General features: G+C 36.5%; 2 protein-coding genes across 4 annotated transcripts; one reads left to right on the forward strand and one right to left on the reverse strand.

The window, feature by feature from the left end:
• The first annotated feature begins 1,211 nt into the window (after positions 1-1,211).
• LOC130968383 (ferrochelatase-2, chloroplastic) lies at positions 1,212-5,729 on the forward strand. The gene is made up of 11 exons (XM_057893612.1): positions 1,212-1,522; positions 1,617-1,781; positions 2,472-2,805; positions 2,935-3,078; positions 3,412-3,513; positions 3,793-3,896; positions 3,982-4,108; positions 4,350-4,502; positions 4,602-4,702; positions 4,803-5,004; positions 5,156-5,729. Exons 2-11 carry the CDS (start codon positions 1,648-1,650, stop codon positions 5,378-5,380), a joined length of 1,626 nt encoding a protein of 541 aa, XP_057749595.1. The 5' UTR covers positions 1,212-1,522; positions 1,617-1,647; the 3' UTR covers positions 5,381-5,729.
• Positions 5,730-5,814: 85 nt separating this feature from the next.
• LOC130968384 (TOM1-like protein 5) lies at positions 5,815-10,610 on the reverse strand. Of its 3 annotated transcripts, XM_057893614.1 has the most exons (12): positions 10,138-10,609; positions 9,972-10,018; positions 9,829-9,883; positions 9,368-9,468; positions 8,716-8,794; positions 8,378-8,476; positions 8,182-8,295; positions 7,946-8,106; positions 7,533-7,608; positions 7,016-7,101; positions 6,661-6,819; positions 5,819-6,479 (listed from the first exon to the last, which is right to left on the reverse strand). In XM_057893614.1, the coding sequence occupies exons 4-12, from the start codon at positions 9,466-9,468 to the stop codon at positions 6,116-6,118; spliced, it is 1,239 nt and encodes a 412-aa protein (XP_057749597.1). In that variant the 5' UTR covers positions 9,829-9,883; positions 9,972-10,018; positions 10,138-10,609; the 3' UTR covers positions 5,819-6,115. The 3 variants fall into 3 exon arrangements, with proteins under 3 accessions (XP_057749599.1, XP_057749597.1, XP_057749596.1); XM_057893616.1 differs by lacking the exon at positions 9,972-10,018 and having other exon boundaries at positions 5,815-6,479; positions 8,716-8,801; positions 10,138-10,610; XM_057893613.1 differs by lacking the exon at positions 9,972-10,018 and having other exon boundaries at positions 5,820-6,479.
• Positions 10,611-27,011: the final 16,401 nt, after the last annotated feature.

Genomic DNA, 27,011 nt, shown 5'->3' on the forward strand with positions numbered 1-27,011 from the left:
GATCCTTCCATAGGAGTGAAAGTGTGAAACTTGTAATTTGAGATTGGAATGGAATTGACTAATGCAGTCCCATTATAGAAAGTCCGATGCAAATTTCATCTGTGGGGGCATTCTTAGACTACTATATTTGTTTGATATGAGAGACACACAAAATTATGGAATTCAGATTCTGCTGTCTTCTTTATTGCTCGACAAATTGTAAGGTAACAAAGTAACAAACACATTGGTGCCTCACATGGCACCCACGTGGGTCTTCCCTCTAGCAAAAACGCAAGTGAATTGTGACTCAAGTCATAATATCCTCTCTCCCGTCATTTTTTTTTCATTTTGTTTTAATTTTCAAAGGAAATGTACTTAATTACCACTTCAGTACTTCACCTCAAAATTATGTGATTTTTTTATTTTTTAATTTTACATTCTACACCTTTGAAGAAGAGGAAAACGGAATGCAGCATGAATAGAAGGGAGAAAACGATATACATGATTATTTTAATTTTTTTTCATAACTATAATTTTATTTAGAGAAAAAAAAACTTAAATCCCATGTCGCCTGCTTGATTATTTAACATTAAAGAAAACCCAGTTTCTTTTTTTTTTTTTGGGTTGGTAACTAAATGGGGGATTTAAAAGTATATCAAATTATCAATATATTGTCACATTTCTTTTGATTTATTTACTTCAAAGAGTAAGCTGGTGGAGGTGCATATTCATTCTTTCATGGATAATCAGTCCGAAAATAAAATAAATTTATTAAAAATATATATGCCATACATCTTTGATGGGTATGCATGTGTGTCCACATCAAGTTGGATAATTCAGAAATTCCCAGATATATTTGGAGTCTTATAAATTCCTTTTATCGTCCAAAAATCAACATACTCTATTAAAAAGAAATACCTCATAATAAATTTAATTTTTGTACATTGTAAATATAAATAATTTTTATATAAATATTTAATTGGATTACTATTTATATATTAATAAAAATATAATTTATATTATTTACTATGACCATTTATGGAATCTAATTAAATTGTTTGCATTCTAAGTGTAAGAAAATTTAAAATCATATAAACACTCCTAACAAATAAAGCCAAAAATACATAAAAAGCAAACAAATGTCATAGACTCATAGGCATGAAGAGGGGAACATTAAATTGTTTTGAGCCCAATCCCCATGTAATGAAAAGGATAGAAAGATAATATTGGAAAAATTTTGGACAGTTAAAAATCGTTGAAGATGAGAAGCTGATAAACACAAAAAGGGGAACAAGAGGTGGCTGTGGATTTTTTTTGCAATCTCATCAGAGATCAGTCACTCTCAACCTCAAGGGTCTCTCTCTCTCTATTCAGATTTCAGATGCAAAACCCTACTTAGCATTTATTACATTTTTTTTTTCTACATTTGCATAAAGAACCCATCAAATAAATAAAAAAAAGAAAGGAACTTTACATGGTCTTTATTCGTAGTCCCCCTTCTGCTTAGTGATAGGTCTTTCTCTTCCAAATTGGTTGGAATTAGGTAAAGTTTACTCCTTTTCTGTAATTGATTTCTGGGTTTCGTTCGCTTGAGCTTTGAGTTTTGTTGCTGAAGCCTCAAAATTACATTTTTGCAGGAACTGAAGGACGAGCAAGTGGTGAAAAGTGATGATTTTTCATTCATCACAAGCTATGAATTCTCCAATTCACGCTCCTTCATCTCCTTCCTCTTCTTCTTGCTCTTATATTCGCTGTCCTCCTCCATGCTTCACACATGCTTCTCGCAATTTCAAGTTTCCTCTGTAAGTATTGCTTTCGGCCTTTACTCCCATTAGTGATTATTCCGTGTTTTTATCAATGTTCGGGTAACTATTCATATAGGTATCTTCGGTATTCAGCAGTGTTTCATAGCACATACTTGAAGTCTAGTTGTTAGGACTTAAATATGGACTCATTTAGCTAGAAGCACCATGTTCTGACATCGGAGTTAGTTACCCTGCCTATTAAATTGTTAAAAATCTGAGATCCAATTCTAAATAGGGTTATTTTCATTGCTTATATTGTGTCCACAATGTCCACAACAAAAAGTTAATTTCTATATTGAGTATTCCTTTAGTGTTTATTATTGGCATTATAAGATTTCTTTTTTAACATAAAATATTCCATTGGTTAAGGAAATATTATAATGTTATGTCAACTACTCTTTGTTCCCTCTGAAGTTTACGGAAAGTGTCGAAGACCATAAGCTTTCGTTTATAATTTTGTTTCCATTGGGCAGAAAACCCAACTTAATCCTGGCTTTCTAAATAAGCATGTGTTGTATGCTATGAGCCCTTTTGCTTGCCTGTTCCAAACATTTGGTATGAACATCTTAATGCCAAAAGTATGTTTTTAACATGTTCTTATTAAAATTTTTATTCATGTAATTCAGTTATCTTATTGCTAAATGTAGTAGATTTTGCAAAGTTTTTTAATATTTTTTACTTTCATAGGTTGTTGCCACAGGCAATCTGCATCTCCCAAAAGATGTATCGCTGTTCTGGAGGCCAAGCGGAGACTTCAACTACCGCTAACCCCTTGAAGAATTACACCATGGGAAGATGTTCGCCAGGATGGTCTGAAGCACAACCCTTTATTTCCAAGCAATCACTCAGGCGGCACTTGTTGCCGGTTGATGCTTTAGTTACTCCAACAGCTCAAGATGTTTCTGATTCTGGTACACCTCTTGTTGGTGATGATAAGATTGGAGTGTTATTGTTAAACCTTGGAGGACCAGAGACTCTAGATGATGTGCAGCCTTTTCTGTTTAACCTTTTTGCTGATCCTGTACTACTCTAGCTTTAACCCTCTATTCATCTGAATGATTGTTTTTATTTCTATATAGGCTGAGATGAACTAAAATGTTCAATTTCTTATTTTTTGTTGGATAGTTATTTGTTGTTTGCAACTATGCAGGATATTATACGATTGCCAAGGTTATTTAGTTTTCTTCAAAAACCGCTAGCCCAATTTGTCTCTGTGGTACGAGCACCAAAGAGCAAAGAAGGCTATGCTTCAATTGGTGGTGGATCTCCTCTTAGACGTATGACTGATGAACAGGCATGATGCTTCCTGATGGCTTTTTTTTAATACTATCACCGGTTGATTACAAATCTTCTGAACAAATAAAAGTTAGAACTTCTTTATCTGAGATGAAATATTGCTTGTTGGTAATTATAATTTTAGCATTGTGGAATTTTTAGTTGTCTCATCCTTAATTTCTTTGTTCCTTTTTCCTGACCACTTCAAGTGCAATTTTTAAGCTTTCACTAGTCCATATGATTTTCAACTGACTTCAATTTTTTTGCTAACATAACATGTCTACACCAACAAATACTTCCCCCTTTTCTTTTTCTGTTATTATTATAACCCTTTTAATGATTCTCTACACAGGCAGAAGAGTTAAGGAAATCTCTTTGGGTCAAGAATGTCCCAGCCAAAGTTTATGTCGGGATGCGTTACTGGCATCCATTTACTGAAGAAGCAATTGAACAGGTATTTGATAAAAATATTAAATTGGATGGCATTTGATTAAGATTATGCCTCCTCATAGCAACTTCTTCTCAGTTTCAATTAAGATTATCTCACAATACCCCAATGGTATCATAAACAGCACACTGCCATAGAGGAGGATATAGTAAACACTAAACAGGGTGGAGGGCACCTGATATGACACAGATGAACTAATACTTGTCATAGTAATTGATGTAACTTTATTTTTGTTTATCTGTTTATGTTATATTCTCATTCTAGTTATGATTTTTCATCGTGTAGATTAAAAGGGATGGCATTACAAAGCTTGTTGTGCTTCCCCTTTATCCACAATTTTCAATATCAACTAGCGGTTCAAGTCTGCGTCTCTTGGAGAGTATATTCCGGTAATTATTATAAAATGCACTGATGTGTACACTTCAATATTCATCTGACATTTTGTATTATTATGAATTATTTGTTGTTCTTCAGCGAGGATGAGTATCTAGTCAACATGCAGCATACAGTAATACCTTCATGGTACCAACGTGAAGGATACATAAAGGCCATGGCAAATTTAATTGAAAATGAGCTGAAAACTTTTGACCATCCTGAGGAGGTACTGGATCATTTCTTTCGATTTATGTTTTAAAGGAAAGAATAAACAGGAAAAGTGTGCTTCCTTGACATTTGTATCTTATCATTGCCATTCTTCCACTTCAAATATAAACAGCATAACATTTGTTGCCATTGTATAATTATTTCTGGTTAGGATATAGCCAAACAAAACGTAGGAGTAGCTTTACTTAATTTTATTGAAAATATTCATTGTTAACCTTAGTAGCTGATGTGTACTGCAGGTCATGATATTCTTTAGTGCACATGGGGTGCCTCTTGCTTATGTGGAAGAGGCTGGTGATCCATACAAAGCTGAAATGGAGGAATGTGTGGATTTAATCATGGAAGAGCTTGAGAAAAGAAAGATAACAAATCAATACACCCTTGCTTATCAGGTAGCTACTAAGACTAAGAGAACTTGACCATTAGTCATCAAGACTCGAGTGGGATTTCCTTTTAGATTTTCTAACAATTGATCACAATTATTGTTACAGAGTAGAGTTGGACCTGTGGAATGGTTAAAACCCTATACAGATGACACAATAGTTGAACTTGGGAAAAAGGGCGTAAAAAGTCTGCTAGCTGTACCAATAAGGTAATGCCATCCTACTAACTTGTCTCTCTCCTCCCCTTCTCACACTGACACACAGAATAAGTGACACTATTAAGTTGTTTAACTTCTGCTTGGTTCACAGCTTTGTTAGTGAGCATATTGAAACACTAGAAGAAATTGATGTTGAGTACAAAGAACTTGCTCTAAGTTCTGGTATAGAAAAATGGGGTCGAGTTCCTGCTCTGGGATGTGAACCCACCTTCATTTCGGATTTGGCGGATGCTGTAATTGAGAGTTTGCCATATGTTGGGGCGATGGCAGTCTCAAACCTCGAAGCACGACAGGTACTCTTCTGATTGAAACTTGAAAGTATATGTTGCTTTAGCCATTTTCACACTAATAAAGAAGTTTAAAACCAATAGTTGATTATGAAATAACAAATTTATTATATTAATATTCCATGTGATGTAATAGAAAATTTTGGCTCTATTGCAGTCATTAGTTCCATTGGGCAGCGTAGAAGAGTTGTTGGCAGCATATGACTCGCAACGTAGGGAGTTGCCACCACCAGTATTGGTGTGGGAATGGGGTTGGACTAAAAGTGCCGAAACTTGGAATGGAAGAGCAGCTATGCTGGCAGTGCTGCTTCTATTATTTTTAGAAGTCACTACTGGTGAAGGATTTCTGCACCAGTGGGGAATATTGCCCCTGTTTAGGTGAATTACGAAATAAATGAGTGAATATGAAATTCCTGCCCTGCCCTCAGAGGCAATGGAACCTAGTTTTTGCTTATATGTATATGCATAACCGTTAGCATCACATATGCTACTTAGAATCTAAGGCATAAATTCCGGAGTCATCAAATATAGTTTAGATACAAGCATATGTGAATGGTAACGGGAGACCAAAAAACAAATGTATAGTGATATGGATTGTATACGAAGCAGAATGTATGTATTAAAGCAACTTGACTTGGAAATCTACTCTAGAGGATTCTTCTTCAGAAACGGTTATTTTCATTCATAACCAATTTCTGCTGAACTTATTATTATGAAATACTGTTATATTATTCCGTTGATGAAACATTGAAACGGGAGATTTTGAAAAGGGTGTATCAGTTCGTTTCTTACTAGCCTGCGATTGGCCAGAAAACAATCTTAAAATTAAAACCATGTTACATGTTTGAAAACGAAAAAAGGAATAATAAAAGTGGGCAGAAGAAAATAGAAAATTATTATCACACTAGCACCTGAAACGTACAAACCTCAGTCATGGAACATGATCTCAGACAACTAAATAACATTCATCGTATGAACAGAAGCAGATGTTATTCTTCATACCCTCCCCCCACTCAAAAAAGAAAAAACCAGAAATCATCAACTATATATATATTTCCTACATCTGTATTACTAAAACTAAAGGGAAATAAAAACAGAAATTACGTCCATTAAGAGATTAATCACTAGAATCGAAGCTTCCACTGTGAGAGCTGCTGCCATTGTAACTATGCAAGGAGAGGCCCCTCAAGTGACTGGCCAAAGTAGCACCATCCTTCTTGTTCTCCTGAAAATATCTCTCCCTTTCAAAGTGCTTCGCAGGTGGTGGTGGAATTGCTACATGAGGAAGCTCACCATTGTTCCTTGCATTTGGAGGTGGAACCACAACAGGTGCAGCACGGGTATTGGTTTGTCGAGATGGCTCCAAAGAGAGCGGTCTTATTAGCGCACGGTTGAGTCTCTCTTCAAGCAAACCCCAGTTAGGGAAACGAGGTTCAGTGTCTTCATCTTCAGGCCTTGCACAAGCCTTTCCTTTGCGTAATCTGCAAGGCATTAGCCATGCAGAAATAAATCTAATCTGCTTTTATTCTTTATAAAATGGAAATAACTTGCATTGACACTAGATTACTAGTGAAATTAACTTTCCATTTTATTACGCCAATCACTGGTAAAAATAAACCAAGAAAAGAATATAGCATCTTCAAAGAATCGGCTGCAATGTACCTTCGGAATAACTGCTCAGGTTCCTCCTCCTCTTCTACTTCTTCATGGACAAAGTGATTGGGAGTTGTGGCTCTTCCAGAAACGAGGTCATCATGCCTTGCAAGAACTTCCTGAAGCTGCTCGTTTAATTCTATTGCTTGTGAAACAATGCTCTCATCACTATGAACAGTGAAAGCAAAAATCAGTTGATGGTATAAGTTAACCATATTAAATGCATGCGTGTGCAACTAGACACAAAGATTCCTATACTAGGGAAATTTGTAGGGCAGAAAAGGCATTATCCTCCATGCATGATGAATGTTGAAGCAGAAAATTATACTTTTAACAAGGAGACAGAAACCCAAAGGATCCCTACCGAGAAGCCATCACAAGATGCATTACTCTCTGTTTTTGAAGCGAACATTGCTCGACAAGATCAAGGGTGAATTCATCCCTTGCTCCCTACGGAAAAAAAAAGAGTTTTAGCTGAAAGGGAATGTGATTAGTTACATTTTTCATAACTACATATCAGGGTATTAGATGCAGTAGATAAAGAAATACTAAAACTAGGTCAATCATTTTATCACATTCCTTCCTTCCTATATAGACAATATATGCTAGTTTTAGTTGAGGTACAATTTTGAGTAATGTCATTATGTTTCCATGTAACTCAGTTCATTTTGAAAAACTATTCTTATAAGCACTTTCTTATAAGCACTATTTATCATTATCAAGCAGTCTCATTCTCAAGCCTCTCGGTCTCGGCCTTTGTTGTCATTCATTAACCTAATATAAAACTCTGAGAGAACTACTATGGAGAAGCATGCAAGATTTACAAATGCAAAGATAGATGAGCGAAATTCTGATTTCATTTTAAGACATCTTTGGTCTACCTGAGGATGTTGCGCATCAACAGCATCAAGGACTTCTTTTAGAACTTCTAATGCATTACTAGCCTTCTGAATAATGCTGCAAATGAAATGTAGAATAATATATATTCTTGCCTAGAAGAAAATCACAAGATCAAATATTTGTAGAACGATATTTGTCCACCAGATCAAGCACCATCCACTGCCATGTTGAATTTACCATTTTACCCCCAAAAAATGAAACAAGAGAAGAGGAAAGAAGAAGCCAGAAATAAATTTTTAAAATACTCTTAAAAATAGTAGTCATTCTCATCATAATAAATCATATCATAATAATAGTCAATTCTTATCATAATTCTTTCCAACACACCCAAGCTATAGATTTATTAAATGCGCTGTTTTCCACTAGTTATTACTAAATTGAAACCAGAAGTTACCTAGATTCGGGAACAGGATTGGACTCCGCTTGCTGAGCAACCCCACCAGATCTAGGCAAGGCCTGTTCCCTGTTTGGTCCATTATTAGTCCTGTTAGGTTGTGAACTTGGACAATTTGATTGGAATTCCTGAGCCCTTCGAGGAAACTGCACCCCAGCACTCTGTAAGAAGTAGAGCTGCAAATTAGCATTGCCATTCAGCAGACATTGGATTGAATCAACCTATCTGTAACCTACCACCAACTCATAATATGCATTATAATATTGTGGAAACTTTTCAGAAGCACCACCAAGGGCTGTTTGTGTAGCATCTAGCAGGAGAAATATCCGTTCCCTTACAGGCAAATCTGACTGCAACCAGAGAAAGGACCCAAAATATGTAAACAAAAAATCAAGATTGCTAAGGTTCAATAGTGTGAGGGAGAAAACACACCTTTTTCTTCACAATTTTCACAAGAATAGGAATGGTTCCTGTTTCAACAACCTGTTTGTGAATTGGATCTCCAATGTTGTTCATCAACATTTCCAACAACTAGAAAATCAGTAGAAAAAGGATGGGTTAGTAGAATGCCTTAAGACACAAGCAAAGAGCAAAGAGAATAATATTAAAGAAACGGCGGCCTTATAACCAAGCTTCTCTACTTCAGGTACAGTGAAAAATATGTGGAAATATGTGGTTCACATTAGCTGTGGCTATTTTTGGTTGACGGGAGAAGAGAAAAAAGGGGGGGGGGGGGGGGGGATAAAACATTAAGTAATTATTATGCTCACCATAACTGCATAAAGTTGTGTATTGGGGTTCTTGTTGCCTAGTCTCTTTTTTATGGCCTTAACAACATCTCTAGCTTGCCTGAAATCTCAAGAAAAATAATGATTAACAATGGTAAGATTGTGTGGATTCTTCTGGCACCTTAAAAATGTAGAGAAATGTCATCCAGGCTTTATGCATCACACTAGGTCTTGTATAGAATAAGTGCCATGATAAACATATCTTCAATTGAAATTATGTAAGGCATCAAATATCAGTTGTTTACCAACTACCAAAGACTTCCAGTTGAAGTTTCCGATTCAAAGAATAACTAGTCTCAAATGCTGAAAATGTTGTAGCAACCAAATAAATTTGATTAATCGGAAACAAGCACTCATGTTTGACATGACATAATAAAACGATCATGCAAGAAGATAATCTTACAAAATGGAAGAAATTCAACAATAAGACAGTCAGGGTGACACAGGGTGGAGAGTGGAGATCATAGATTTGATTCTCAAACCAGGAAATAATTACGAAGTAATAATGTGCGATGAGAAAGATCTAAGAGCAAATACAAAGACATTAAATGAACTTAGTTTCATATCGTTGAAGGTTCTGATCAATCAGAAAGAGACAACACCATAGAACAAGAAGAAAGATTTGTGCGGGTACCTTTGATCATGAGCAACTAATTCACAGATTTCAATATTTTTCATCCAGTCAGTTTCAGCCAGTTTCTGACTTGTTGCAGCATTAACTCGCTCAGCTGCCATCTATTTATAGAGAAAAAAATTAAGATTTAAGTAAATATAGAAAAACAGAAAAATTAGAAGACATTTCAAACAAGGAAGCAATAGGTGAAGATTTTAAATAGCTCAATAATAATATAATATATTCAAGTGGAAAGCAAAACAAGACTTTCATGCCACACTAGCCGATCAATCATTATATAAAAAGGGGAAGGTAATTGATCCACAAAATACAAAAGAGTTGCTATCACACGTGTGTCTTATAAATAAAATCATCTTCCACCAAAGAACAAGGAAATTGATATCAGATAGAGATGAAAGTTGAAACTTGCATGTTCTGACAGCACAAGAATGCTCAAGTAAATGGATATCTTAGTATCGTACCTCTTAACTCTTGTCGTAGCAACCAAGTCAGAACTGCAAGAATGTCATGAACTGCCTGCAACATGAAAATTTTCGAAGCTATATAATTCAGAACTTCACCATTTCTAATATCAGCTCAAAGAACGTGAACTGTGAAAAATAACCCTCAAATAAACATCATGTCCTGACTCTTGAAGCCAAATGATCGGATCTAAATCAAGGGCATGTCAAAAACAAAAAATTTCATGATTATGATTAATGGTTAGGGTAAAGCACACTTAATAATCACATTAGTTTTATTTTTTTCTTAAAAATAAAAAAAGGTTGTACCTGAAAAGAGAGAGACAAGGACAGAGATCACGAGGAGGAAAGCGAGTATGCAGTCCTAAACCCTAAAGATCTTCAGCATTTCAATTGCAACTCACAAAGCCCAAGATCAATAATTCTGATGCTATACATATATTAATCACGCTTCCTTTTTCTTTTCTTTTCTTTTCTTTTGTTTTCTTTATTAACAGAGTGCTTTTGTTTGTTGTTTTCTTTATGATTAACTTTAGCTGTTTAGCATATGAGGATGATGATAAAGAATTGGGGAAGTGTGTGTACTTTATAACAGAAATGAGTATGGTTATGCGAAAATGGAAGAAGATAACACTCACTAATATGAATAAGAACGGTCTTAGTGTTTTGTTATGCAGTTTGGTGAAAGTGTTAATGTTATTAATTAGGTAAGCGAGGAAAAGTACGGCACCGCCATGATCAGGAACTTCCTAAACAGAAAACAGCCAAAGGATCTTTTTCCAAAACAGAAGCTCTTATTTCCTATTTCTTAAGTTCGGTCACCAAAAATGAATAAATTGAAATTGAGTTAATTATATAATTCTCTTACTGAAATGAAATAGATAAATTTATGAATATTAAATTAACCTAAACAATTTTGTATGATCAAAATTAAAATTCAAAATATGTATAAAAATATTTGTATTTAAACAATTTGTAGAAAGATAGAAATAATAATAATAAATTTAAAAATATTAAAAATTTTAAATTTATAAAATAAAAATAATAAAAAGTTATTTAAAGATTAATTTAATTCATAATTTAATTTTGATATTAAATTGATTTATATTAAATGATGATACGTCGAATAAAAGATAAATAAGTTATATTGTAATATATAATACTAAAATAACGTATAGACAAATAATATTATAATATGTGACATTGAATGTAGTTATGTCAAAATTGACACTTATAAATACGTCGTCTCTTTATTATATGTAGTTAAATTATTGTGTGATATGTAATAGCAACCGTCTAATTTATCAGGTCATGTCGGCATATTATTAATTGTTAATAAAAAAACAAATGAATGACTAACTTGGTAGCTTAGGCCAATTTTAATGGCATTTCAGGGCAATTAGAATTTCAAGAACTATTTTAGTACACACAATTAAGAAGTCGTTTTGGAATTTTATTTAATTATGATTATAAAAAAGATAGTATTTATTTAACAAAATTATCTAAAATGAGTAGTTCAATGGATAATTTTATCCAACTAACCAAATTTTTTAGTAGATGTCAAATTAATTTTTATTTTTCATGCAAAGAGTTTTAATTCAGTCAATGGCGTCTTCTTCCTCCCAATATTGCTATTACAAAACCTTAACACTTCAATTTTTCGCTCTATGTCACCATTACCCATATGGCTATCCTCCCCGAGTCGCATGATCACCGTCAGTGATCTCCACAGCGACCTTGAGAAGACGAAGTAGGCACTTTGCCATACTAGCCTTATCGACGCCTCTGACCATTATGTATGCTGTAACGGCTCAATTTCCAGCAGGTCCGGATCACTGCCAGCCGTTAGGTGTTACTTCCCAATAACCCTATAAAACTCTAGACTCGGTAATATTTACTACATATGAGTCTTTCGTACTAATGGAATCGTGTATATTAGCTTATTTTTATCATATGCTTTTCTTAACTAGTCTGTTAGCAACAACCAAAAATATCATCAAAGATATATAATATAATATCAAATAAATATAAAACTAACAATAAAATTAAATTAGTAACAAGATTACAGAAAACTCTCATGCATATATATACATCTCAAATTAGTTCATACAAACTTGACATACTTAGAAAAAAAAAATATATAGACATAGATACAACTGACAACTTTTTAGATACCTAGTTCATATAGAAAACTCCTAAGATGGTACCCGGACTAAAAGAAAAAAAAATATCAAGTCCTATCCCTAAAAAATGTTACAAAAGGGAGGAAAAGCAAAGTCCAAAGAATAAGACTTTCTATCCTACTTTCTTTTCACCATCGGGGCACAAGTCTGCAGACATCATCTCAGAACTAGTCTCGAGCATCTCCCGTAGGGTCCTACAACGCATGCTCCTCTGGTAGCTCTCTGAGTATATCTCCAGTGGCGGTAGTCAAATCGAAATCCTTCATATGTGGGGAAAAGGGAAAAGGAAGGGGTGAGAACCTATATGGTTCCCAGTAAGGCGACATCATGAAAATATATCTCTTTCGTGAAATTTAGAGTTCTGCCTCTATCGTAATAACTCGCTTGCTAAGTCTCTCGACTACTTCTGTATCGCGGCTCTGACATAACTCTATCTTGCCATCTTTCGTTGGGGTTAATTCCGCTCCTTATGCTATTCTCTATGGCTATTGTTCCTAGTTTTACTATCTTAATCTAAGCTTTGGATAAATTGTAAGTATACAACTTTAAAACACAAACAAGAATCAGAGAATAGAAAATTAACAAGAAGCAGATAGCACGTAGCAAAAAGAATGAACAGTAAACAATCTCGATCAAATACGCCTGTTTCTAGTTTAGGCCATGAGCTCATGCGTCGGTTCTCTACCCACAACCCGACGTTACTCGGGGAGAACCCCGAATGTGGTCTCTTTACCGTGTCAGTCAGACACAATTATCATCATGGGCGAACCTATGTCAGTTAGGACATCTTGACATCACGATAAGAAATAAGCTATCAATTAGGCGAACATTCCCGCATTAGCAATCATAGGCTATCAGTCAGGCGGGCACTTTCGCATTAGCACTTTGGCACAAAGGCCCATTCAAACTAACAGTTCTCATGAATCATGATCTATTCATGGTTTCTCATTTTCTTTCTTTTCATCATGCCTTCGCATCACCTTATAAATACGCATACCTCCGCATTACCATATAACTAAGCATACCTCCGCATTCCCATATTACTAAGCATACCTCTGCATCACCTTTTAACTTTAAACATTCATAGGGACAACTTATATTTTATTCATTTTCCTGATTTGTTTAGCCTAATGCCTCCTTGGCAACCAGTCTTCTATTTAATAATTAATATAACAAACAGACTCAGATTCGCACAAATTTTATGTCCACGTATTTGTATCAAACTCAAGTTTTATTTGATTTAAGTTTCAGAACATTCTCATTTTCAAAACAAAAGTTATGCCTATTCTGTTTTGAGAGGTTTCTATTTGGTTAATCGATGAACCAGTTAACTTCCAAAGTGCATAAATAATTTTTTAGAATAGCCATGGCTCTGAAATTTGAGCTGAATGAAGTAGATACCATAGGATTTTATTTGGTTTTAGTTTCATTAAAAAAGCTTTTTTGCCTTAGGAAATATCCATCAAGAAAGTTACTACTCTAAGTTTGTAAATCCTGTTTAGTCTTTAATGAGCAGTCAAATGTTAAAGCCTATAACTTTTAATTAATAGCTTCTAAAATTCTGAAATTTTGAGAAAACAAAACATACATCATAAGGGTTCTATCAAAATTGGTTGCACTCAATTTGGAGTTTAAGATCAATACCAGTAACTCAAACAAGTCACTAGAATTATCAAACGAGTTTCAAAATTGCATGTCAATAAAACAGTGAACCTTCCATTTTGTAAATTGTGTATTTAATTATATAAAAATGGGATTATCCCAAAATTTGGATACACTATTCTTCACATAACAATATTTCAACTCTCTTTAGTTGCAACTCAAAAACTCATCAAAATCAAAAGTTGTGTAGGTTGGAAGTAGCTACTGGATTAATTCAAAAACAGATTTTTCAGTAGAAATCATTTAATTTCAAAACTCATCAAGGATTATAGGATATTATTACACGATTGTTGAGTGGCTAGATTTTACCCCGAAATTCACGCAATTCGCTGCCTAATTTCAGTAACCATATGACAAAATTTGGCTTAGGTTCTAACTAATCATTTTGGTTTCCTAAGCTTCTCATCATCTCTTAATCATCATCTATCTTTGTCAAACATAATCCAATATCATAGCTTGTAGCAACTACTCATTATATCATCAACAAATATCATTCACATAAACACAACCATACAATTACATTAGCCTAACCCCTACCATGATGGAGTTCACCCTTTCTAAAAAAATCGGTTCTAGCTTTCTCTTCCTCCTTCGATCAATTTTACTTCAAACTTTGGCGAGCTCCTTCTTCACTTTCTCTTGCTCTTCTTGCTTAGCTTGATCATCTCTATGAAGGTGTGTAGCTAGAGGCTTGAGAAATCATGTGAAAGTAGTGAAGATTGGAAGAACTCCCTTCTCTTCCTCAGTTCACTCTCACTCTTGGACTCCTCTCTTTCTCTAACTTCCTTCTCATCTCTTCTTTGTTTTTTTGTTTACACTTAATACTAACATGACTTATATGAAGAATGATATGATGATAAAGAGATTGATGATTAAAAAGAGGTGTGGTTCGGTGACAACAATCAAGGGAAGACACTTGTTCAAATGCATGTGTTTCTTCATTAATTGTTCACTAATGATTCAACACCCTTGGCTAATATATGGAGAAGATTCAGCCAGCAAGAAGAGAAGAGAGAGAGTATGGCTTGATAGTGATTATGTGGCTTAATCTAGAGGGTGATTTGGTTAAGAAAAGATCGGTTCAGTTTAAATTCGATTAGATTTTAATTAAGATAGGTATTTCGGTTCTTTATTTTTCTTCTAGATAATCTTTCTAGTGGCTTCATGAATTTAGATTGAAGATAGCTTCCTTGAATCATTGACCAAATTTCCAAAGAGAAGAAAGGAAATGGTTCAATAACTAAACCATAAGATTATCGTTTTCAAACCGTATCGGTTTAAATAACCGACAATCGAGAAATCAGCGGCAGAGAGTATCTCGACTCTGAATAAAATTTAGAATATTCTACTAAGCTAATTCAGTCAAGAAAAGCTAGTGATGAAGATTCCATAGATGAATTTAACTCGACGGTCAAATTCATCGTTATCAATACGGTTTTTGGCTTAGGCACGCTTTTATCTCTCACGACATATCTATTCTTTTCACTTATCAAGTCTAAATCCGCCTTATTATTTTATGATGAGGTGATTCTCATATATTTATCGAATTTCTCATCACAAAATTTCTGAGAATAACTCTGTGGAGAATCGGGGTGTTATATATGCCACCGTCGTCCAGGTCAGCGATGTCTTTGACCGTAGCGGCGATGAGCTCAAGATCCTCTACTTCCTCGAGAAGCTGAAACGCAAGGTGGGTTTCGAGAGAGTTCTTCGACGGGTGATGCGTGAGCATCTTTTCTTTATTTTCTGTTTACTTCATATTAGAATTTATTGAGTTTTAATTAGATTTCAGTGTTTAAAACCTCTTTGGATGCTACTTTGAGTTGCTTTGGTATTTTAATTATTTCAAGTGAAGTTTGGATCAGTTCGGCAGAGTTTGTGTGCAAGAAAAGAGGAGAAATTGAATCTGCCAAGCTGACGCTAAATGCAAACTTGGGCGTTTAGCGCCAGCAAGCTAGAAACGCAAAGGAGCTCTCTGCTCACTAGGGAGCTAAACGCCAAACCTGTCGTTTAGCATCAGTAAGCCAGAATTGAAAGAGGAGCTTCTGCCCCCTAGGGCGCTAAACACCGAATCTGGTATTTAGCGCCAGCAATACGGATCAAGCTTCACCAAAAGAGCATCTTCAGTTAGATTTGGCTTTTAATTGTTATATTTTATCTTGTTTTAGTTATTTTTATTTACAAAAAAAAATTTTTAGTTTTAGAATTTATGTTTTACTTTAGTTTCAAATCAAATTAAGTTAGATATAAAAGGGAAAAGATTTAGCCCTTTGGGCTCTCCTCTCTCTTACGAACTTCATTTTAGAGTTTACATTTTTTTAACCCTAGTTTTCTCTTTATGCCATGAGCAACTAAACCTCCCTTGTTAAGGTTAGGAGCTTTGTTTATTCTATGGATTAATACTATTATCATTTTACTTTTAATTAATGCACTGATTTATATTTAAGGAATTATTTTCGTTCTTCATCTTACAGATTTGGATATATTGGAAGATAACCTTTTTTCTACTTACGTTCTTGTTAAACCTTGGAAAAGTAATTTACTTGGACAAAAGCTTGAAAGCAATTTCTCCTAAATCACTAATTGTCTGGACTAAACGGGATACATGACATATAATCCTCTTATATTTGGATAATTAGGATTTATGTGGCTAATAAACTAGAATTGGACTTAACCCTCTGATTGAAATTAAGTGACCAAGAAATTGGCAGTTAATTAGATTATAGGAGACTAAATCACTAAGGAATTAGGTTTTAGTCAATTACAATTTGCCATGAATTGGATCTTACATGATTAAAATAGTTGGTAAGAAATAGAAATCCGAAAGATAAACAACTCTAGAACCTTAACTATTTTCTACATATTCTTCACCCTAATTTACTATTTGCTTTCTTACTCTATGAATTACTGTTTAATGCTTTTGAACCCCAAAATACCATTTTCTGCTTGCCTGACTAAGTAAATCACTCAATCATTATTGCTTGGTCCATCAATCCTCGTGGGATCGACCCTCACTCACATGAGGTATTACTTGGTACGACTGATGAGCGGATATTTTATACGCTTTTTGGGGGTAATTTCATGTAGATTTTAGCATGTTTTAGTTAGTTTTTAGGAGAATATTGTTAGTTTTTAGGCAAAAATCATATTTCTGGACTTTACTATGAGTTTGTGTGTTTTTCTGTGATTTCAGGTATTTTCTGGCTGAAATTGAGGAAGCTGAGCAAAAATCTGACTTAGGCTGAAAAAGGACCGCTGATGCTGTTGGATCCTGACCTCCCTGCACTCGAAATGGATTTTCTGGAGCTACAAGAGTCCAATTGGCGCGCTCTCAACGGTGTTGGAAAGTAGACATCCAGGGCTTTCCAGCAATATATAATAATCCATACTTTGCGCGAAGATAGACGACGTAACTTGGCGTTGAACGCCAAGTACATGCTGCTGTCTGGAGTTAAACGCCAGAAACACGTCATGATCCGGAGTTGAACGCCCAAAACACGTCATAACTTGGAGTTTAACTCCAAGAAAAGCCTCTACTCGTGGATAGCTTTAGTCTCAGCCCCAGCACACACCAAGTGGGCCCCAGAAGTGGATTTCTGCACCAATTATCTTAGTTTATTCATTTTCTGTAAACCTAGGTTACTAGTTTACTATTTAAACAACTTTTACAGACATTTCTTGTACCTCATGACATTTTCAATTCTGAATTACATACTTTTTGACGGCATGAGTCTCTAAACTCCATTGTTGGGGGTGAGGAGCTCTGCAGCGTCTCGATGATTTAATACAATTCCTTTGTTTTCCATTCAAACACGCTTGTTCTTATCTAAGATGTTTATTCGCGCTTAATTGTGAAGAAGGTGATGATCCGTGACACTCATCACCTTCCTCAATCCATGAACGTGTGCCTGACAACCACCTCCGTTCTACATCAAATTGAATGAATATCTCTTAGATTCCTTAATCAGAATCTTCGTGGTATAAGCCGGATTGATGGCGGCATTCATGAGAATCCGGAAAGTCTAAACCTTGTCTGTGGTATTCCGAGTAGGATTCTGGGATTGAATGACTGTGACGAGCTTCAAACTCCTGAAGGCTGGGCGTTAGTGACAGACGCAAAAGAATCAATGGATTCTATTCCAACCTGATTGAGAACCGACAGATGATTAGCCGTGCTGTGACAGAGCATAGGAACGTTTTCACTGAGAGGATGGGAGGTAGCCATTGACAACGGTGACACCCTACATAGAGCTTTCCATGGAAGGAACCTTGCGTGTGGGAAGAGGATTTCAAGGAAAAGTAGAAATTCAAAGGACAAAACATCTCCAAAACTCCAACATGTTTCTCATTACTGCACAACAAGTAACACTGTTATTCTCTTTTATTTTTATAATCAAATCTGGTAATTTCACTTTTAATCCTATTGGCCTCCTGACTAAGATTAATAAAATAAACATTGATTGCTTCAAGCCAATAATCTCCGTGGGATCGACCCTTACTCACGTAAGGTATTACTTGGACGACCCAGTGCACTTGCTGGTTAGTTGTGCGAATCACAAATTCGTGCACCAAGTTTTTGGCGCCGTTGCCGGGGATTATTGAGTTTGAACAGTTGAAGGCATATTTTATTTCTTAGATTAGGAATAATTTATTTTTGTTGTTATAGAGTCATTAAATTTTGATAGGATAATTTCTTTTCAAAAATTTCTTTTCAAAAATATTATTTTTCTTAATTAATTGTTAATTTTTCGTGAGTTTAGTACTTATTCTAAGTTTGGTGTTAATTGCATATTTTATATTTTCTCTAAAAATTTTCGTGTTAGTATTCTTGGTTCTTCCTTGATCTTCAAGTTGTTCTTGATAATTGGTTATACCCTTTGGAACCTTTTTCAAAAAAATAATTTTTCTTGAATTGAATCTTGTGCCAAACTTTAAGTTTGGTGTTTTCTTGTTAATCTTTTTGTAATTTTCGAAAATTTTATTAAAGTTTTCTAAAAATTTTAAGTTTGGTGTTCTTCCTCTTGTTCTTGGTGTTCTTGTGAATCTTCAAGGTGTTCTTGAGTCTTTCTTGTGTCTTGATCTTAAAATTTTTAAGTTTGGTATTCCTTGGTGTTTTCCCTCCAAAAATTTTCAAAAATAAGGAGCATTAGATCTAAAAATTTTAAGTCTTGTGCCTTTTGTGTGTTTTTCTCTTTCATCATAAAATTCAAAATTCAAAAAAAAAAATTTTATTTTCTAACTAATTTTAAAACTACATTTTCGAAATTTTTAATATAAATTTCAAACTTCAATTTCAAAACTTTTCGAAAAAAATTTTTCATAAAATATTTTTAAATCTTTTTTATATATATTCCATTTTTATTTATTCCACTATTATAAAATAAATAAAATCAACATATAAATTATCTCTTGTAATCCATCATGGAAGCAAGTAGGAATGAACAGTCCAAGAGGACTCTGGGGTCATATGCTAACCCCACTACTGCTTCATATGGGAGTAGTATCTGTATACCCTCCATTGGAGTTAGTAGCTTTGAGCTGAATCCTCAGCTCATTATCATGGTGCAGCAAAACTGCCAGTATTCTGGTCTTCCACATGAAGAACCTACAGAGTTTCTGGCACAATTTCTGCAAATTGCTGACACAGTACATGATAAGGAAGTAGATCAGGATGTCTACAGACTATTACTGTTTCCATTTGCTGTAAAAGATCAAGCTAAGAGATGGTTAAATAACCAGCCTAAGAACAGCATAAAAACATGGAAACAGCTGTCAGAAAAATTCCTGAATCACTATTTCCCTCCAAAACGGATGACACAGCTAAGGCTAAGCATCCAAGGCTTCAAACAAGGAGATAATGAATCTCTTTATGATGCATGGGAGAGATACAGAGAGATGCTAAGAAAATGCCCCTCTGAAATATTTTCAGAATGGGTGCAATTAGACATCTTCTACTATGGGCTTACAGAAAAAGCTCAGATTTCTCTAGACCACTCAGCTGGTGGATCTATACATATGAGAAAAACAATTGAAGAAGCTCAAGAGCTTATTGATACAGTTGCCAGAAATCAACATCTGTACCTAAGCAGTGAATCTTCCATGAAAGAAGAAGCTAAAATAGTAACTGCTGAACTCAGTCCGGTGGATCAGGCTAATGAATTCAATCAGCAATTAGATTTTCTAACTCAGCAGCTAGCCAAATTCAAGGAAATATTACAGGAAACAAGAATGGCTAACAGGAACATGGAAGTACAATTAAAGCAGACAGAAAAGCAACTGTCAAAACAAATAACAGAAGAATGCCAAGCAGTTCAATTAAGAAGTGGGAAAACATTAAATACCTCACTTCAAGGCAGCAGGAAACCAAGAAATGAGCAGGTGGATACTCAAAATCCCTCTGAGGACAATCAGAGCCCAGAGAGGAATAAAGCTGGCGCTGAACGCCCAGACCATGCTCATTCCTGGCGTTCAACGCCAGAAACAAGCATGAATCCGGCGTTGAACGCCCAAAGGGAGCATGGTTCTGGCGTTCAAACGCCAGTAACAAACAAGGAAGTGGCGTCTAACGCCACTCCAGCTCCCACCACTGGCATTCAAATACCAGTGGGGAATCAGTCACATACAAGTGCTGATAACAATCTTTCTAAAAAGGCTTCCCAACCCACTTCTGTAGGTAACAAACCTGCAACAACTAAGGTTGAGGAATACAAAGCCAAAATGCCTTATCCTCAAAAACTCCGCCAAGCGGAACAGGATAAGCAATTTGCCCGCTTTGCAGACTATCTCAGGACTCTTGAAATAAAGATTCCGTTTGCAGAAGCACTTGAGCAAATACCCTCTTATGCTAAGTTCATGAAAGAGATCTTAAGTCATAAGAAGGATTGGAGGGAAACTGAAAAAGTTTACCTCACTGAAGAATGCAGTGCAGTCATTCTGAAAAGCTTACCTGAGAAGCTTAAAGATCCTGGGAGCTTTATGATACCATGCACACTAGAGGGCACTTGCACCAAGCAAGCTTTATGTGATCTTGGGGCAAGTATCAACCTAATACCTGCATCAACTATCAGAAAGCTTGGTTTAACTGAAGAAATCAAACCAACCAGGATATGTCTTCAACTTGCTGATGGCTCCATTAAATACCCATCAGGTGTGATTGAGGACATGATTGTCAAGGTTGGGCCATTTGCCTTTCCTACTGACTTTGTGGTGCTGGAAATGGAGGAGCACAAGAGTGCAACTCTCATTCTAGGAAGACCTTTCCTAGCAACTGGCCGAACCCTCATTGACGTCCAAAAAGGGGAAGTAACCTTGAGAGTCAATGAGGAGGAGTTCAAGTTGAATGTTGTCAAAGCCATGCAACATCCAGACACCCCAAATGACTGCATGAGTGTTGATATTATTGACTCTCTGGTAAGAGAGGTCAATATGACTGAGAGTCTCGAATCAGAGCTTGAGGACATCTTTAAAGACGTTCAGCCTGATCTGGAGGAGTCAGAGAAAATAGTAGAACATCTGAAAATCCCTCAGGAAGAGGAGAAACCTCCTAAACCCGAGCTCAAACCATTACCACCTTCCCTAAAATATGCATTCTTGGGAGAAGGTGATACCTTTCCCGTAATCATAAGCTCTACCTTAGAGCCACAGGAAGAGGAAGCACTAATTCAAGTGCTAAGGACACACAAGACAGCTCTTGGGTGGTCCATCAGTGATCTCAAGGGCATAAGCCCAGCTAGATGCATGCACAAAATCTTACTGGAGGGTGACGCCAAGCCAGTGGTTCAACCACAAAGGTGGCTGAATCCAGCTATGAAAGAAGTGGTGCAGAAGGAGGTCACTAAATTACTAGAGGCTGGGATTATTTATCCTATTTCTGACAGCCCCTGGGTAAGCCCTGTCCAAGTTGTCCCTAAGAAGGGAGGCATGACAGTGGTTCATAATGAAAAAAATGAACTGGTTCCTACAAGAACAGTTACAGGGTGGCGTATGTGTATTGATTATAGAAGACTCAATACAGCCACCAGAAAGGATCATTTTCCTTTACCATTCATAGACCAAATGCTAGAAAGACTAGCAGGTCATGAATACTACTGCTTCTTGGATGGATATTCAGGTTATAATCAAATTGCAGTAGATCCCCAGGATCAGGAGAAAACGGCGTTCACATGCCCATCTGGAGTATTTGCATACAGAAGGATGCCATTTGGCCTGTGCAATGCACCTGCAACCTTTCAAAGGTGCATGCTCTCCATTTTCTCTGATATGGTGGAAAAATTTCTGGAAGTCTTCATGGATGACTTTTCAGTATTTGGAGACTCATTCAGCTCCTGCCTTAACCATTTAGCACTTGTTCTGAAAAGATGCCAAGAGACTAACCTGGTTTTAAACTGGGAAAAATGTCACTTTATGGTAACTGAAGGAATTGTCCTTGGGCACAAAATTTCGAACAAGGGAATAGAGGTGGATCAAGCTAAGGTAGAAGTAATTGAAAAATTACCACCACCTGCCAATGTTAAGGCAATCAGAAGCTTTCTGGGGCATGCAGGATTCTATAGGAGGTTTATAAAGGATTTTTCAAAAATCGCCAAACCTCTGAGCAACCTACTAGCTGCTGACACGCCATTTATCTTTGATGAAGAGTGTCTGCAGGCATTTGAGACTCTGAAAGCTAAATTGGTTACAGCACCAATCATCTCTGCACCAGACTGGACTTTACCATTTGAGTTGATGTGTGATGCCAGTGACCATGCCATTGGTGCAGTGTTGGGACAAAGGCATGACAAGCTTCTGCACGTCATTTATTATGCTAGCCGTGTTCTAAATGACGCACAGAAGAACTACACAACCACAGAAAAAGAGCTACTTGCAGTGGTTTATGCCATTGACAAATTCAGATCCTATTTAGTAGGATCAAAAGTGATTGTGTACACTGATCATGCTGCTCTTAAATATCTACTCACAAAGCAGGATTCAAAACCTAGACTCATCAGATGGGTGTTGCTTCTGCAAGAGTTTGATATAGAAATAAGAGACAGAAAAGGGACAGAGAATCAAGTGGCAGATCACCTATCCCGAATAGGACCAGTGGAAGGGGCGTCCCTCCCTCTCACTGAGATCTCTGAAACCTTTCCGGATGAGCAGTTGTTTGCCATCCAGGAAGTGCCATGGTTTGCAGACATTGCAAACTACAAGGCAGTGAGATTCATACCCAAAGAGTACAGTAGGGTGCAATCAAAGAAACTAATCACAGATGCAAAGTACTATCTTTGGGATGAACCATATCTCTTCAAGAGATGTGCAGACGGAGTAATCCGTAGATGTGTGCCTAAAGAAGAAGCACAGAAGATCCTTTGGCACTGCCATGGATCACAGTACGGAGGTCATTTTGGAAGTGAGCGAACAGCCATAAGAGTCCTCCAAAGTGGCTTCTACTGGCCCACTCTCTACAAAGATTCCCGAGCTTTTGTGCTCAATTGTGACAGTTGCCAAAGATCAGGCAACCTACCCCACAGTTATGCCATGCCTCAGCAAGGAATCTTGGAGATTGAGTTGTTTGATGTATGGGGTATTGACTTCATGGGACCTTTCCCACCATCATACTCAAACACTTATATTCTGGTGGCAGTGGATTATGTATCCAAATGGGTGGAGGCTATTGCAACACCCACAAATGACACTAAAACAGTGTTAAAATTCCTCCAGAAACACATCTTCAGCAGATTTGGTATCCCTAGAGTGTTAATTAGTGATGGGGGCACTCATTTCTGCAATAAACAGCTTTATGCTGCTCTGGTTCGTTATGGAGTTAGTCACCGGGTAGCTACTCTATATCACCCACAGACTAATGGGCAAGCTGAAGTCTCAAATAGAGAACTCAAAAGAATCCTGGAACGGACTGTAATTAACCGTAGAAAGGATTGGGCAAGGAGCTTGGATGATGCTCTGTGGGCATACAGAACAGCATTCAAGACCCCTATAGGGACCTCTCCATACCAGCTCGTGTATGGAAAGGCATGTCACTTGCCAGTGGAACTGGAACATAAGGCCTACTGGGCAACCAGATTCCTAAACCTTGATGCCAAATTAGCTGGAGAAAAACGATTGCTCCAGTTAAATGAGCTAGAGGAGTTTAGACTCAATGCTTTCGAGAATGCAAAAATTTACAAAGAGAAAGCAAAAAGATGGCATGATAAGAAATTGTCATCCAGAGTCTTTGAGCCGGGACAGAAAGTTCTGCTATTTAATTCAAGGCTCAAATTATTCCCGGAAAATTAAAATCCCGGTGGAGAGGTCCATATGTCATTACAAGTGTATCCCCATATGGATACATAGAGCTTCAGGATAATGACTCTAACAAAAAGTTCATTGTTAATGGACAAAGAGTTAAACATTATCTTGAAGGTAATTTCGAGCAAGAATGCTCAAGACTGAGACTTAATTGAAGATCAGTGACAGTCCAGCTAATGACATTAAAGAAGCGCTTGCTGGGAGGCAACCCAGCCATTTACAAAGTTTATTTACTAATTAAATAAATTTTCTTTTCTTTACAGGTTTGAGTCCAAGTATCTTCAAGGGTGAAATAGCAATTGGTTGAAGTCACAGAGTTACAGGGAAATTTGGAAGCTCACTGGCGTGAAAAAGCCAGTAAGAAATACTTTGGGCGTTAAACGCCCAAAAGAAGCACCCACTGGGCGTTTAACGCCAGTAAGGGTAGCCATCTGGGCGTTAAACGCCAGAAAGGAGCATCTTCTGGGCGTTAAACGCCAGAAAGATGCACCTTCTGGGCGTTTAACGCCAGTCTGCTAGCATCCTGGGCGTTCAGAAAAACGCCCAGTGATGAAGGACTTTCTGGCGTTCAATGCCAGAAAGAAGCACCAGTTGGGCGTTGAACGCCCAGGAGAAGCAACATGTGGGCGTTAAACGCCCAAAACATGCACCATGTGGGCGTTCAACGCCAGGATGATGGGAGGAGGTACAATTCGTTTTTTTTCATAATTTTTCAAAATTTTTATGTTTCAATTCATGATTTCTTGCATAAACATATTCTAAATTATCATCCCTCAATCCAAATTAGTGTTCTAAAAATCCTAATTTCTAAAATCCCTTTTTCAAAAATATCAAATGTATCTTAATTTATAAAAACAAATGGTTTTCCAATCCAATCCAACTCTTTTAAAATTTGTTTTCAAAACTCAATTTTCTTTTTAAAATCTTTTTCAAAATTTAAAATTTCAGATTTATCTTTTAAAATTATTATTCATATCTTTCTCTTTTAAAATTATATCTTTTTCTTATCATATCCTTTAAAATCATATCTTCTATCTTATCTCTTTCTTATTTTTCGAAAATTTCCCACCCCCCTCCCTATATCTTGTATTCGGCGCCTTCCTCATCCTCACCATTCCACAATTGCTCTCCTTCTATCCCTCTTCTTTCTTCTCTATTGCTTGAGGACAAGCAAAGCTCTAAGTTTGGTGTGGTTATCCGTGATCATTAAATTCATGGCCCCTAGAGGAAAGCAACCCACCCCAAGGGGCAAGAAAGAGAATACTCCAAAGCCACTTTGGAATCAAGGGAAGTTCTTAACTAAAGAACATTCAGACCATTACTACAAGATAATGAGTCACAGATCAGTGATCCCGGAAGTCAGATTTGATCTGAAAGAAGATGAATATCCGGAGATCCAAGAGCAAATTCGAAACAGGAATTGGGAAATTCTGGCCAATCCTGAAACGAAAGTGGGGAAGAACATGATTCAGGAATTTTATGCTAATCTATGGCAGACAGAAAGGCAAAGAATCATTGGAGCTGCTCTCTTTGACCATAAGACCTTAGTCAGAGGAAAAATCATTCATACCAATTCTGACAAGATCAGGGAGATATTCAAGATTCCTCAACTGAAAGATGACCCAGACTCCTTTAATAGGAGAATGATGAGGGTCAATAAAGGGTTGGACAAGATCCTGGAGGATATATGCATCCCTGGAGCCAAGTGGACTACCAGCACGACTGACATCCCAGTTCAACTCAAAAGGGAAGATCTGAAACCAGTAGCCAGAGGCTGGCTGGATTTCATTGGGTGTTCCATATTGCCCACCAGCAACCGTTCTGAAGTTACCATCAAAAGAGCTGTCATGATTCACTGCATCATGCTGGGAAAAGAAGTGGAAGTCCATCAGCTAATCTCATGTGAGCTATATAAAATAGCAAACAGGAATTCTAAGGACGCCAGATTGGCTTATCCAAGCTTAATTTCTATGCTTTGCAAAGATGCTGGAGTAAAGATGGGAATAACTGAATATATCCTAATTGAAAAGCCCATTACTGGAATATCAATGGTCAGACAACAGCAACAAGATGATTCAACCAAGAGGAGAGCACCAGAAGCCCTCCCAGAACTGCCCCAATTCGAATACTGGGAACATCTTGAGGCTTCTATTTCCAGATTGCAAGAAGCTATGGATCAAATAAAGGAAGAACAGAATAATCAAAGTAGCATGATTTGCAAACTGCTCAAGGAACAGGAGGAGCAAGGGCGTGATCTAAGGGAGCTGAAGCGCCAAAAATTAATCCTTGAACAACACCCCACAGATTAGAGGAACATTTACTCCTCAAAACAACAGGTTGCTGAGTTCCAATTTTTCTGCTTTAACTTAGTGATAATGTTTTTATTTAGAAAGTTCACCTTAGGAGATATATAGTAGTAATTAGTATGTCTATTTTGATTTTATATCCAATTAAGCTATAATTTATTTTTCTCATCATCATCAGGCATGAATAAAGTAGTAGATTTTTTTTTAGAATAAAGAAGTAATCTATATTTTTCGAGTTCTTAATAATAAAATTTATAATTAATTATATGTGGTGGCAATACTTTTTGTTCTCTGAATGAATGCTTGAACAGTGCATAATATGTACTTTAAATTTGATGAATATTGGCTCCTGAAAGGATGAGGAACACGAAAAATATTATTGATGATCTGAAAGATCATGAAATTGATTCTTGAAGCAAGAAAAAGCAGTCAAAAAAAAAAGCCATGAGCACTAGCTAAGAGTAAAAAAGGGGATCCAAGGCTTTGAGCATCAATGGATAGGAGGGCCCAAGGAAATAAAATCCAGGCCTAAGCGGCTAAACCAAGCTGTCCCTAACCATATGCTTGTGGCATGCAGGTCCAAGTTACAAACTTGAGACTGAGTGGTTAAAGTCGTGATCCAAATCAAACAGAGTGTGCTTAAGAGCTCTGGATACCTCTGACTGGGGACTTTAGCAAAGCTAAGTCACAATCTGAAAAGGTTCACCTAGTCATGTGTCTGTGGCATTTATGTATCTGGTGGTAATAC

This window comes from Arachis stenosperma, chromosome 3 (assembly GCF_014773155.1).
Source record: "Arachis stenosperma cultivar V10309 chromosome 3, arast.V10309.gnm1.PFL2, whole genome shotgun sequence".
Lineage (NCBI taxonomy): Eukaryota > Viridiplantae > Streptophyta > Magnoliopsida > Fabales > Fabaceae > Arachis > Arachis stenosperma.

Excerpts from the sequence above, each read along its gene's own strand:
- LOC130968383 (XM_057893612.1), top strand. The coding sequence starts at position 1,648 with ATGATTTTTCATTCATCACAAGCTATGAATTCTCCAATTCACGCTCCT. Across the intron at positions 4,503-4,601 it reads AATACACCCTTGCTTATCAG|AGTAGAGTTGGACCTGTGGA; the intron begins GTAGCTACTAAG and ends TTATTGTTACAG. Across the intron at positions 4,703-4,802 it reads CTGCTAGCTGTACCAATAAG|CTTTGTTAGTGAGCATATTG; the intron begins GTAATGCCATCC and ends CTTGGTTCACAG.
- LOC130968384 (XM_057893614.1), bottom strand. The coding sequence starts at position 9,468 with ATGGCAGCTGAGCGAGTTAATGCTGCAACAAGTCAGAAACTGGCTGAA. Across the intron at positions 8,107-8,181 it reads ATGCATATTATGAGTTGGTG|AGTGCTGGGGTGCAGTTTCC; the intron begins GTAGGTTACAGA and ends TACTTCTTACAG. Across the intron at positions 7,102-7,532 it reads TTGATGCGCAACATCCTCAG|GGAGCAAGGGATGAATTCAC; the intron begins GTAGACCAAAGA and ends TTTTTTCCGTAG.